General features: G+C 32.3%; 2 protein-coding genes and 1 pseudogene across 2 annotated transcripts; 1 reads left to right on the top strand and 2 right to left on the bottom strand.

The window, feature by feature from the left end:
• Window positions 1-5,234: 5,234 nt before the first annotated feature.
• LOC11432317 (protein argonaute 10-like) lies at window positions 5,235-6,348 on the bottom strand (annotated as a pseudogene).
• A 1,400-nt stretch (window positions 6,349-7,748) lies between these two features.
• LOC11420908 (thioredoxin-like 4, chloroplastic) lies at window positions 7,749-9,621 on the top strand. Its single transcript, XM_003602997.4, has 3 exons — window positions 7,749-8,437; window positions 8,759-8,812; window positions 9,160-9,621. Exons 1-3 carry the CDS (start codon window positions 7,964-7,966, stop codon window positions 9,286-9,288), a joined length of 657 nt encoding a protein of 218 aa, XP_003603045.2. The 5' UTR covers window positions 7,749-7,963; the 3' UTR covers window positions 9,289-9,621.
• A 735-nt stretch (window positions 9,622-10,356) lies between these two features.
• LOC11424542 (coenzyme Q-binding protein COQ10 homolog, mitochondrial) lies at window positions 10,357-14,271 on the bottom strand. Its single transcript, XM_003602998.4, has 4 exons — window positions 13,792-14,271; window positions 13,058-13,253; window positions 11,075-11,206; window positions 10,357-10,702 (listed from the first exon to the last, which is right to left on the bottom strand). Exons 1-4 carry the CDS (start codon window positions 14,094-14,096, stop codon window positions 10,580-10,582), a joined length of 756 nt encoding a protein of 251 aa, XP_003603046.1. The 5' UTR covers window positions 14,097-14,271; the 3' UTR covers window positions 10,357-10,579.
• Window positions 14,272-15,091: the final 820 nt, after the last annotated feature.

A 15,091-nucleotide genomic window follows, 5' to 3' on the forward strand; every position in this document is an offset into this window, starting at 1 on the left:
ACCATCCGGATTTATAAAACTCACTAACTATTTTAGTCCAACTAGGCTGTTAAAACAAGTTTGAGTTAAAGTACATTGATAATATTTATTGTAGAGGGAGAATATTGAAAAATATTTTTTTTTTAAAAATAATGATATTAAATATAATCCACAAGTCTCAGCTCAACTGACAAAATGTCGAAATTATTAGGCCGGATGCCATGACCATGGTTTGAACCCCAGAACCTCCACTTGTGTATGCGAGTTTATAATGTCTTTGTCATTTCGTCTATCTATAAAAAAAATGATATTAAATACTATTCCGTCCTAAAATATAAGCAAAAATTGGTCAACAAAAGTCAATGTATTTGGTATTTATCAAATACATTAACTTTTGTTGACCAATTTTTGCTTATATTTTAGGACGAAGGGAGTATAATTTTTAGAAGTTGTATTTTTTTATACGAAAGGGGGTATATTTTAAACTTAAAATGTGAATATTCTTTGTGGATATTCTTTTGTTGTAATCGAGGAAAAATATTAAATTAATTCCATTTTTTGATTGAGAAAGTTAGATGTTATGCGATGACAACAGTGAGTTAAGAAGCTGGAAATATTGCAGCTGAGGGAAATGTTAATGAGGTGCAAGAACAAGATGTTGAAACCAACGTCGTTATTGATGAAATAGTGCAAGAACATGCATGCATTATGTTTTATCTACTTACTGATGTTCATTATCTTGAAACTCTTTATATTAATGCATTTTTAACTTTGGGGATGGTAGATCAATATGGAAGGAAACATTATCCAACAAACTGATGCAAATGCAGGACAACTTGTCCATCAAGTAAGATCTTTACTTGGACTACTTTGATAATTATTATAAAATATAAGGATCGATTTGATAGTAAGTGTGAAAATTTGGGGATTGAATTGGTTGGTTGAAAATTGTATGACATAGATTAACTACTAGGAGATATGGCATGAAAGGATCAATTATTGCAACTGAGATGTCTAAGCAAACAACAAATAGGGGTCCTGCTCCAGCACAAACAACAACTCCTGAAATTATAAGAGTATCATATTATGGTTATGGAGCATGCATCTGGTTCTACTCAACCATGATTCATTGAGTTTATCTCATCACTATGATTTCGACAAAAGAATCAATGAGATAATTGATATTTATGACGGCTTATTTTGGACATGTAATATTTAGGAACTTGTTGTTTATGATGACTTATTTATGCTCCTAGTTGGATTGCTTTTGGACATGTAATATTTCTACACTTGTTGTCTTTATTTAGGGTCCATCTTTATGACTTTATCAAGGGTGGTTAGGAACCATTATTTTGGGTATGCAATGACTTGTCGTACAATGACTAAATTATGACATAAATTGAATATTATCACTACAAGAAATATGCATATTTGCTAGAGATTTTGACAGGGGTAAGAAACCCCTGGCAAATTTGCCAGGGAAAATACCAAGGATAACCCCTCACATGTGGACATATAAGAATTTGGGGACCACTTACCATAACAAAGGGGTTTGTCCCTCACAAATAGACACAACCCCTGTCTTTAAATTAGGCGCCAAAGATAAAATTCAAAAGGGAGAGGAATCTCTGCTTGACTTGACAAGGCTCTGCAAAAGCCTGTTATTGACTTGACAATACATTGCAAAAGTTGTGGCCATACATGTGATTTTTGGTGTTATTTTCAGTGCTATATTAAGACAGCAACCTCACTCTTCTCATTTCCTTCACACTTAAATTTTTTCTCTCTTCTACACCAACTTCCTCCATGGTTTCTTGCACTCTCTACTACACAAACTTTCTTCACTCTTCTCATTTTTTTCTCTAAGTAAATTTTAAGAAGCTTCCATACTGTGTTATAATGTCTCTTTCTTCAATCTTTCGTGTATGTTTTAGTATTTAGCAATTAAGATGCATGTTGAATTTTTTAAGACATGAATATTAATGTTGAATATATGTTTGATTTGGTAGAACTGTTGAATATATGTTTCTTTTAAGGGAATACATGCTTATTTATAGTTATATTTGAATGAAAAAATAAATGTGGCCCAACAATTTTTTTTATAACATCTACTTTTTTTCAAATTGATTTTTATTTTAAAAAACTAGAACTGTTTTTTTTTTAATTTAAAAAAAACTGTTTATTTGTGAAAATTTAAAACTGTTTTTTTTAAATGTAGAGAAAACTGTTTTTTAAAACTTTTTTTAATGTACAGAAAACTGTGTTTTTATTATAGTGTAACTGAAAACTATTTTTAATCTATATAAAAATTTAAATAGATATAAATTGACTGTATTCTGTGTTAAAATACTTTTTTTAAATAAATCTGTTTTTTTTTTATATATTTTGAAAGTAAAACTAAAGAGTTAGGATTTTTAATTTAAAATTAATTATAATGATAAAAATGTTTTTATTTTAAAACAGTTTTCTTTTTTAAATTGGAGGAATTAATTTTTTAACATAGTTCCATTAAAATCTGTTTCGCTTTTTTTTTTTTTAAATTAAAACTGTTTTCCTTTTTCGATTGAAATTGTTGTGTTAAACAAACTCTTTCAAATAAGAAGTATAAATAATTCTAAAAAAAAAACAGTTCATAAAAAAATAAAAATACTATTATTTTAAGTTTGGTTTATTGTATGATTAAATAGTATAAATAAGCCAAATGATTAAACAGTTCAACTAATTTGGCTTATTGTTGACAATTGTAATTATAAGTTTGTGAGTAAAATGATTAAATTAAAAAAACAAAATTTGGCTTATTATTAATTAAAATTATTTTTGAAACATTTAATTATTTAATAAAAATTCGGTTTTATAAATAAAACAATTTTTTTAAAAAAAATAATATACCATTTGCCAGGGGTTAAACCTCTCGCAAGTCCCTGGTGTATGTTGATCCGATTTGACCTTCCATCAGTCAGAGCAGACTGCAGAGTTGCAGAAAAAAGTGAGGGAATATGTCAGGGGTTAAGACAGGGAAAAAGCCAGGGGTTTAGCCCCTTGTTTTTTTCCCAGGGTGTAGCCCCTCACAATGTTTGCGACGAGGTGTTTTGCGAGTGTTTCCGCCCCTAGCAAATTCCCTCACAAACGTCCCTTTTCTCAAGGATTTTGCCCCTGACAAAAGGCAATGTTTCTTGTAGTGTATGCACTCCAAACGTGTTTCTTTTCTTTTTACTCTATTTTGGACATATATGCACAAAGGATCGATTTGATAACTAAATATATAATTAAATAACTTGTTTGATAGTTTTGCATATATTGTAAGGATCAATTTGATATTTTTCACAATAATTCAAGGACTAGTGTGATTTCAAAAATATCACATAAGGGATTACATTCATCTTCAACCTCTTATGGTTAATGGTATTATAAACGTCTAATACAATATAACTAGATCTCCTACCCATGCTGTCGCACGTGTCATATATAGTGTGTAATAAAATAAAGCTCGCACGGGTCATATATAGTGTGTAATAAAATAAAGCTCAAACATATAATATTGATTGTTGTTAAAGAAAGTCAATTACAAAATAAGCTCAAAGCTCTCATATGTATTGTGTAATATAAGAAAGCAGAAGATGACATAAAATATTTGTAGATGTAGGAGAAAGTCAAGTACAAAATACAACATTGGTTGTATTATCAATGCAATAACCATTTTCATCGGTTATGAGAATTTTCAAACCATTTCTTGATGTTACCCTTTAAATTGCGACATATAATTGGCCGTGAGAGAAGATTGATTGTGGTAGGTAGATGCCAACCTGTTTTAGTGATTGACATTGACGTTTGTTAATGGTCATAGCAAAACAAACCATAATAGGAACTGCCTACTTTGGAACTTGAATGAAATTCTGGTGTGTGAAGATTGCAATGATAGTCTCGGCACATACACCTTATCACCAATGTTGGCTTCCTGATATCATCATTCCTTCTAAAATATATTTATCCATTCTTGTATTGTCGGTATATCATGCCAATGTACAAATTTAAATCAAAGAGAAAATAATATAGGATGCAATGTTTACTATCGTTCCAGGAATAAAAAAGAAAAAAAAAGAGGGGAAAGACAACCTTACTGTTGTCTTAATAAATGTTGTCAGTTTAGTTTTAGCTAGTAGTATCTACCTCATAGGCAATTACTTTTACACATAGAAAGTCACTGAATTGGCAAAACAAATGGATATAGCATGAACATTAGTAATAACTAAATTAGTAGTGATTAGTAATTAGCAAAGAAAGAATAGCCATGCCATTTCTCATGGAGTATAAGAATAAAAATTATAGGCAAAAAATCCAAATAATTTATCCAAATAAAATCTCAACACGGAAAAATCAATTATAAAGGTTATAATTATTAGAAAATATGTCCATGTATTTGAAACTTAGATCAACTGCATTCATTTTTAAACTCTAAAAAGACACCATTTTTTTATCTAAACTCTAAAAAGACACCATTTTCAATCGAAACTCTTAAAGAAGAAAAACACATGATTAGAGACACTTTAAAATAATGATTGAAACATAGTTATTGATACATTAGTTTTATGACCACATATAGGCTTCATTTATAAACTTTTACAGAAAAACATGCAGCACTTTGGTTGATTACGCACTATATAATAATATTGAGTTTCACTTTGTGTTCATTTTTAATCTTCCCATCTTAAAATTAAATAACTCGGGTTATCTTGAGAAACGTTGTGCATTAAACATCAAATCAAAATGAGCATCGATACATATACATCCAAACGTGGAGGAACCACTTTGTACACCCTCCTACCTGTCAAAAATAGTAATAAGATAATAATCCAATGTCATGTCAGCAAAATTAAAAAAAAAAAAAAGTCTTTGTTCACTCTCTCTCATAACTCATCATCCCAATCGCTCTCTTTCCCTTTCATCCTATTTTCTCGCCCTTTCTTGTTCTCTCATCTCGGTTTGTTGGTTGTCTCGTCGACTGTGCCAAAATTTGCCCCCTCCCACAAAATCGTTGGCGAGGTGATTAACTATTTCCACAACTAATTTCAAAATTACCTTAATTTCAGTCTTTAATAAACATTGTACCACTGTTCCTTAGAGAGAAAACTCAGGCGAGGGAGAAGAGAAAAAGAGAGATAGATCAGCCTAAGGAGAGAGAAGGAGAAGAAATGCAGATTAGATTTGAGGGGAAGGAGAGAGTTCAGAGAGGGGAAGGAGAGAGTTCAGAGAGGGTGTGGAAAAAGGAACATGAAATATCATTTTTGCCTCTTGTTTTTCAATAAAATTGCAAAATTGCCATCCACATCAGCAAGTGGTATGAGGTGTGTACAAGAGAGAGTGGTTGATCTATCATTTTCCAATCAAAATAATATCTACTTGGTTGCCAGCATGACTGCAGAGATAAAAGTCAAATTCTGTCGGATGGCAAATTTTAGTATCGACAACAGTACCTGAAAGACATATAAAAATTAAGAAAATATTTCAATCTTATTCGACAATAACTTTAAGAACAAACACATTATGAAATAATTTATGTATGTATGCAATTTAGTAATGTTCCACTTACCAGGCAATATATTTCCACTCTTATCAGTACTGCTCCTGCTCCTGTTCCTATGGTTGTTTGGGAATAACCGAGTATGATGTCATTTTTGTACAATAATGAAAGTTACTGGAGGCTGATAATTTGGTTCTAAGGAAGCACATGCCTGCAAAGATATGGATTATATTAGAATATATGTTTGTTATGAATACCATTTTAAATGTATGATAAGAGAAAGCAATTGACAACATTGACCTTCTGGATTGCATCCAACTCATAAAGCAATACTTGGTAAAATTGTCCCTCACTTACACCATCCCTGTTTAAGTTTCTTTGTTAGTATACCAATAAAACTAACACTTTCATCAACATGTATTATAGATATTGAATCATAAATTAAACATAAGGACCTGTAAAATATAATTTGCAGTGGCTTCTGTCCCGTGGCCTTTCAAAAAGAAATCAGTAAATCTTTGCACAAGAAAAAGGTACATAGCCACATTAATAACCAACCAAAAACAACATTCAAAAATAGCAGAGTGAAATTCATATTACTATTACCTTAGCATGCCACCACTCACTGTGTCGCGAACAGGATCATGCCAAGTTTTGTATAAATCTTGTATAAGTTCCTGTCTATGAGCTTGAGCACACACTAAACCAGCATATTTTGTCACTTCAGGCCAGTCTTGGGAAGCTACAACCTATATAGATTGGAAAGCAAGTATCAGTTACAAAAAATCCTCAATAAACATTACAATGCTAATAAAAATCAAGATGATAGATTAGATAAATACAGCTGCCATTGAGGGGCTAGAGTCTTCTCCATTTTCAGGGTGTGTAACATCTGCCCCAAAAATTATGGTCGGTGTCGCTAACTAATGGTATTCTGTAGCTTGCAGCGTCAAGAAGAATAGTGTTTCTCCCTCCCATCTGCACCAAGAAGAGGGTAACACTTTTTAATTCTTGGATGTAGTTATGAGAATTGAGAGAAATTTGCTGAAAAATCATTGTAGAAGCAAATGAGAGAGGTTCAGTAGAGAGAGAGTACGGTGGAGAGTCATGGGGGAAGAAGAGAGATAATTCTTTTTTAGAAAAGTAAGTGGGTACTGCCTTGGAAACTTGAATTAATTAAACGTGTGTACTGTGTACAATGCAATTATGATTTAAAATTGAAAGACAACTTTTATTGAAAATAGATGGATTGTGTGGAGATCAATAAAGATGCATCTAACAGCCACAACAGTTTGAAGCCAAAACCATCAAGATTAGGGTTGACACAATTTGTTAATATTGTTATTCATATTAGAAATAAGTATGATATGATGTATGATAAGATGGAAAAAAAATAGGGTTAAATATGTTTTTGATCCTTATAAATATACCAACTTTTTGTTTTAATCTCTCTAAAATTTTCCTTTTTTTTTTTTTTTTTTTTTTTCTGTTGAAAGAAATTTGTGATCTTGTTTTCAGACTTAAGCAATGATGTAGGAGAATGCATCGGCCTAGCCTGCCACATTTCTTTAAATTCTATCAACGTAGATCCATCACCTCTGAGGTTACTTGTTCATGATGAATTTTGTCATTTAGAGATTTAAGATCCTCTTCCCAATTTTGGCATCAGGGAAGATGTCTATAAACCTCAATTTTCCTTCCTTGTTGATCCGTTGCTATTTTCAGGGAAGCTAGAGATCTTTCCAACTTATCTTCCTTTCAATCTCTTGGAGCTATATACGACCTCAAAGAAATGTTCTCACTCTCATTTTCATTAGTTTCCCTTTTACCCAAGTAAATGGATTGCAATCCTGAACAATTGAACATATTTAACCAATACTTAAGATCAAACACAATTAAAATAAAAGTGTTTTTTCTTGACAAAAAAAAGTGGGGGGTTCATCCATATATATGTTCAGTAACTCAATAATAAAAAGCAACCTTATAAAAATAAATATATTATATAATTTTGACAAGGATAAGTATATAATATTTTTTCAAAAAATAAATATTTCCCAGTGGATAATAGCATACCAGGTTAAATAAGCAGATGTAAGTTTTGTCACTTTGACAAATATACTATAACTACTTGATGATAGTGATACAAATAATAACAATAATTATAAAAAAATCACAACAACAAAAAAATATCCACAGTACGTGGATATGGGAGAGTGCACGTGTCCTGTCCTGATTTGTAGCTTTGTTATGGTGTTCTCAACAGATATCACAAAGCCAAAAGCGCGGTTTTGGATTCCAACCTGAACGCTCTAAGGTCACCTTCTTCTTCCATTGAAATCACATGTTTGGAAAATTCATTTTGGTTAGTACTCATTGTTCATCATTTTACCCTATGATCCTTGTTTTTACACTGACACCTTATCCCTTAGCTTATCAATAAATTCTTGATTATCAACCATACAAGGTATGTCACTAGTTGTCATTCAGCAGCAGAATATTCTGCATACAAAGTCCTTTCTAAGTGTCAGATTAGATCTGTACTTAAACAAACAACCTCAGTCTAGAATTTCCAATCTAGTTTTCAGCTTGGTTTCTAACCACAGTCATAGAAAACTATATCTTGGTGGGACAAAAATGGTACCTATTAATAAAATCAGGCACAGTTTCTATCCCGTTGAATGTCAACAAGGCTTGCCTGATGAAGATGAAGATGATGATGATGATGATGATGATGTCTGTCCTGTTGAATGTGTGAGAGAATTCAAGACTGATGATGAGTTCCTCAAAATTCTAGATAAGTCTAAAGGAACTGGATCTCTTGTTGTGGTGGATTTCTTCCGAACTTCTTGTGGAAGCTGCAAGTATATTGAGCAGGGTTTTGCTAAGTTGTGCAAGAAATCTGGTAGCCATGATGTTCCTGTTATCTTTCTAAAGCACAATGTAAGTATTCTATATCTGTTGTTAACTGTTTAACTCCTTTATATTGAAGAGTTCTTAACATAATTGATTTATTTAGTTTGTCTATGGTTACTATTTAGTTACAAATTAGTTAGTGACTGATGGATTAACAAATGTTAGTTGTGATTTGTGTTGATTTTGTAAATTGTGTTTTATATATAGAACACCAATGTATCACATTTGTATTATCATTATTTGCTTTATCATTGACTCTCAAACTAGAGATTTTTATTCGATTAATAATTAGATTGAGAAAGTTAACTTTTATCAAGACTCTTAGTTATCACTCCCCTCTTATTGCAGGTGATTGATGAGTATGATGAAGAATCCGAGGTTGCGGAACGACTTAGAATCAGGGTATTTATTTCTCTTTTATTGATTTCAGACTAGCATGTATCTGCCATCAGTATCTTCTACATGTTTCTTGTCTCATAACTTGTCTTTACAAGTTTGATGATTAGTCTCTTAGTTTGCATTCAATTGATGCATAATCTTGTTCTCTTAGTATGATGCATAATCTTGACTACTCTCTTTTGACACTTATCTCTCAAAACTATATTACTCTACTGATGATAATTCTATCTTCTCCCTACATGCTTTAAATATCTAGCTGTGCGTCATTTGTACCAAAATCAACCTATTGCAAAATAATAATTATCAGTACAAAACCATATTCATGCTTTATTGACAACAAACTAATGCAGGCAGTGCCTCTCTTCCACTTCTACAAAGATGGGAAACTGTTGGAAGCATTCCCAACCAGAGACAAAGAAAGGATTCTTGCTGCCATCCTCAAGTACTCATCTCTTGAAGCAGAAGATATTTTGAGCTAACTTCAAGCTCAAGGGATGGTGTCACAGCGCCCTGTTGTACGTATAAATCAGTCTTTGTGTGTGACAGTATATTCATTAAACAACATTTTAGTATTTATACTCAGAAGAATAAAATACTTTAGTCCTGTCAGCCTAATTCATTTTGTTGGGAAGTATCCAGTGGAGAATTTACCAAAACAGAAAAAGAGTAATGGTACCTTTTAATGTTTGCTGATACTAGATTAGTAGTAGATGATTCTGGCTGTGAATGTGATTCAAAACAAAAATGAGTATATGTAAAGTTTATTTCATTAAATTGTTACCAGCTATCATGATTTCCATATTTGATATGTATACTTCGATTTGTTTTTTTTTTTCCTCAAGAAAATGATTATGTGATAGTACAATCAACAATAACTAATCCCTCCCCTAGTAGAACTTTTTTCATGAGTTTGAGAAGGATAACTGAATCTCTAAGATCGTGCAAGGGAGTTTGGAACGGTTATTGGCCAACCGAAAGATGAAAACTTCGTCATGGAGGACTATTTTTATGAGTTTGAGAAGTTATTTTGCACGATTGAATTGAGAATTTCTTGAAATAATTGTTGAAACAACCAAAATGAAACTTCTATACACTCTTCATTTTATTCTCATCCGTTTAAGTTTTATTTTATAATAAAAAAAAAAAAAAATTGAGAACACAAGGAACATTCCAACATAGACGAAATGGGAAAGCCATTATAAACTCACACACACAAGTGAAGGTACCGGAGTTCGAGCCCCGGTCATGGCATCCGGCCTAACAATTTCGGCATTTTTCCAGTTGAGCTAGGACTTCTGGATATCTTACATAAATTCTAATATGATACAACAGTGGTTTTTACTTTTTAAGCAATCATTAGATTACTACATTGCGAAATGCACAACAACAAAGGGTTTTGTTATTGTAATGTATGCTACAAGAACAACAGTTTTTTTGTGTGGCAATTGCAAAACCCACCCAACTATTTTGCACATTTACGTGACATTTTATTCCCACGCAATAACAACTCCAATTTTATACCCTTGACCTAATAATATCAACAAAACTGTAAAAAAAAATAGTGTTAATTTGATGTCTTTCAAGATTATACACAGCATATTGTAGAATCTGTCTAAATAAATTACAAAGATCACTGAAGAATAGAACGATGACTGGTTAATCATTCAGTATTGAGCAGGCAAACCATAAAAAACCCACCCAAGTGATGCAGAAACTGTAAATCGACCTTACTATGTTCAAGACAAGAAACTAATTGCAGAAAAAAATGCTTTATGTCTTATGTCCATATGAGTTCTCGAGCACCCGCACTCCTGGTCCATATATCAAGCGGCAACGCTCAGTGAATGAACCAACCATCCTCGAGGCTACCTCCTTAAAGAACATTGATGCAATCTGTGGAACCCATAAAGAATATAAGATAAATCACGAACAGGAAATACAAAATACGATCACAGCCTTGGTAGTTTTAGCGGTGTTCTATTGATGTGAGTTACGTAGAAAATTGTATGGATATAATTTATAAATGCAGGTGCATAAGAGGAAACACTGGTAATGCTACAGACCAATGTTTGATCAGCAAAAGTAACATATTCCTTTTTCATTACCATACACAAACAAAGAAAATGAAGGACATGCAAGGTTCAGAGCTAGAGATTAAAAAGTGTAGGCACAAGCCGAATAACAATTGATTCCCAATGCAAAGCATAAAGACACCAAAAAGCAAGTTGAGATGAAGAGGTGAAATAGATGATAACAAAACCATACCTGTGAGTAAAGCGGTGACTGAAACTTAAAGTCAACCAAAAAATAGAGATTGCAAGTTCCTGGAACCGGGCCAGGACTAAATTCCCATATGTTTATCAAATGATCAAAGAGGGTACTCTGTGACACAGTTGTCTGTACAAAAAAAAAAAAAACAAGACAAATCAATAGAAATGAAAAGATAATTCAGCTATCAAACTTTCTTTTATAAAAAAGGAGAAGTGAAGACCAAGACAATAACTATAGGTCCATCCACGATCAACCCGTTGAGCCATGCACTTGTTTGATAGTAAAAAATCTAAAACCCATATGTAATCTATAACATTGAATCTTCTTTGAAAGGATCAAGGCCACATCAGCACTCTAGCAATTATAAAGATACAACGATAACAATACATGAAGTGGTAGTGATAAATTCTGTTGTGCAAATCTCCATCTCATATGACAATGCTCATCTAAGCACCATATATTATGGCGGTTTGGTTATAGCAACTGTGACTAAAGGAATTAACGATCCACATTATTGTTTATGTTAGAAACTTGGAATATATATAGTCGACCATAATTAGGCTACAGGTTAGCTGCAGATTGTTATCCTGGAATTAGCTTCTAATTAACACCTAATCACTTCCTTGATTAATCAGTTGATTGGTTGTGATCAAGCTATGAATAGGAGATGAAAGTGTGCATCACTCATACAAAAGATTCTCATTTTCAAACTATAAAACTCTGTGCAGGCACTCCTTTGAAGATTTTTCACAATTTCCTCAGGCGCATTTGGATATGATCTTTTTATAGTTATATGGAATAGGTATATCATCCAAACTTGTAGTAAGTTGAGCTTGTGCAGCTTATTTATTAAATGAACAGAGTTCAAGCCCTCGACAGGTCCAGATGGCTTGATTCCCTTTTAATATGTAAGAAATTGCTAACACCTGGACATAGTTTCTGTTTCACTTCATGTAGTTTAAAAATGCTGCACTTTCCTTCCTAGTTTAAAAATGTTTCTGTCCATCAAAGTGATGCTTGTAGGATAATTTTATTGTTTATGTGGAATTGTGTGACATCTCCACACCAATAACATCAGTGAAGGGTCTTAAATGCATCAGTTTGAACAATAAGTGGCCAACATTGTTCAAATTGAAACCAAGAGGTCTAGAATGCAACTTCTTTAAAAGCACGGTGTGACCATATGTGCAATCAAGTCTAAATTAACAAAAAGGTAAAATAGACATCTGAAGTTAGTTTTCAATGCCTATACAAGGTATTGATATTTCCAAAAAGAGTGAAATTCTTTTTACTGAACAACATAGCTACTAGTTCTTCTATAAGATGGAAGCAAAAACATAGGTTCTTTTTAAAACAATGTCTAGTAAAAAAACCATTTAAATCTAAACCTTTATCAATGGTTTGACCTATAATTTGCGTTGGTCTTCATTTATTTGTAACTATTGGACTGCCCTTCGTCAAATTTACTTTCCCTGTTAGACTTTTATATATCTTCTACTCACATGCTCGAACAACTTAGGGTGAAATTTTAGATTTACCAACTTATCAGTAGGTGTTATCTCCAGCCTTTAATTTAAGTAAAGATATTGTTATAATAGATGGGGAGGGGGACTCAACGAGCCAAGTAGGCCAGCCTTAGTTAGTTAGACTTTGATGACTGAAGTTGTTATAGTTAGTCGGTTAGCCGTCTGACTGCAGTAACAGAGCAGCACAGGTAGGATATAATAGAGGGTGGGTGCATGTATATGTGAGTTTAGCTAGTTGGTTGGTCAGTTTTGATTAGGAGAGACAAGCCTCTTAAATACATTGAGTTAGAGAAACGACACATTTTTATTGTGCATTTTTGGTCGCTGACACTGCACCACATTGATAGAGCGTTCTTTATATAGTAAAAGATTATTTTTTTGCCTATTTCTAATCCATTCTATCAGACAAACACTAAAGGCAACCAAAAAAACAGTAGGGGAGGTCAAATACCTTTATTCGCTTTGCTTTTTCCAATTCAACATGAGAAACATAACTTTCAACTAGAAATTTAAATCCAATCTCCAACTCAGCATCAAATGATCCATCTGGATTACGTTTAACTATCTCCGACCTTTGACACCACGGGACAAAATCATGATAGTAATCAACAGCAGCAACAACATCAAATAATTGCTCTGGAGTGTACCTAATGATCAATGAGTGTATTAGGCTATTAGCTTCTACTTTTTTTTATTTTATTTTTTGTGGAAAATGGGTATATTAGCTTACAGATGCAGGAATGAAAACGATAACAAACTATAAATATTCTAAATCCAACAGTAATGCTTAAAAAGCCAAGGGTAATGTGATGATTCATAGACACGCTCAAATTCATAAAGTTTTTTAACTCTTATAGGAAATCAAATTAGGAGTTTCATGACATAACTTGGCACATCAAAATATTAACAAACCAAATAAATCCCAATATAATATAACTTAAGGATTGAATTAAATCACATAATAAAGCAGGATGGATAATGATGATGGTAGAAAAAATTTAACTTTTAACCTTAAGCAGAATCACCTATTGAAACTCTAAAATATCACAAACAAAAATTCTGATTAAGATGCAGCTATCAGCAGCACAACTTCACAAAATTCCAGCTACAATGGAAAATCTTCACATAAGTCACAAATTTATGTTATTATGCAATAAAAAATAAAAACTAGAATCACAGTGTTACCCCAAAACGCGTTTTTCCTCATAAGTTTTGGAAAGTACACCTTCAACACCATCTCCAACTCCCATAAACTGCCTCAATTGGATAGCTTTATAGCTGTTGGTAACAAAATTTCTCGTAAAGGGGGAAGCTCCAATGCGAGAGCCAAAGGGATGAATTTGATGGGTGGGTTTAAAGGCAATGGTTGAAAAGCATCGACATGCATCCAATTTCTCAATGCTTTTTGTAGACCCAATCAATTGATTGAATCCAGTTTTACGTGTTGCTAAGGATCGAAGTGCCTTTGAGGTCGACAGGAATGGCGGCATTGTCAATAACCAGGAAAAATTGGGGGGATTTTAACCTAATCGAATGGGAATTAGGGATTGGGATTCGAAATTGAAAGATTGTGAAAACCTAAAATCGTAGATTTGGGGGAAATTTGTAAAAATGAGAGGAAATGCGAAATTGTTGGGGCAAGTTAAGAAGAGATTTGGTGGATTTTTAGACACGTGTGTTATTTATTTATTTAGGCTTATTTGTTTATTGGCGTGAGTCAGCAGAGTAATACATGACGTGAAATGCCACGCTACACCGTTTTTAGTTGACTGCTGACCTTACACGCGTAAATATTTTCACAAACACGAGATCGAAATTGGACCAAGATATTCAAACTAACAATTTTCACATTATCATAAGTTTTACTCACAACTTGTTCAACCAATTTTTTTCAATATTGTTTTTGCGTTTTTTATTTTTAAAATAGTTTATTGAGCCAACTTAATCTAGAAATCTCACTTATTCTATGTCTAATCCAATTTTTTAAACACCGATCGATTCATCATTTTATCTCGCAATTAATTTTGAACTTATAATCATCAAGGCTAGAGGAATTCACCTTAAAAATAAATAAATAAAGTGTTTGAGATTTGAACATCAACTTATACATATATTATGCAATATCTCTTACTAAATAAGTTAAGTTTATGGAGACTATTTTCTTTTATCTTTAACTTCGTAAATCATTAAATATCATACATTAAAAAAAAAAAAAAAGCATGTATCCTCCTTGCTAAACCCAAACTACTGGGCCTAATATCTCCATTAAAACTACATGGTATTCCCTCCGTTTTTAAATATAAACAAAATTTACTTTTTAGATTCATTTATTTAAAAAGTCAATTTTGCTTATATTTAAAAACGGAGGGAGTATATGATAATTTATTTATACAACAACAAGTAGGAATAATAACTTTTGTAAAAAAAAAGTAGGAATAATAACAATAATAATAATAGTTTTACCCCAAAAAAAACAATAATAATA

Source organism: Medicago truncatula, chromosome 3 (assembly GCF_003473485.1).
Source record: "Medicago truncatula cultivar Jemalong A17 chromosome 3, MtrunA17r5.0-ANR, whole genome shotgun sequence".
NCBI lineage: Eukaryota > Viridiplantae > Streptophyta > Magnoliopsida > Fabales > Fabaceae > Medicago > Medicago truncatula.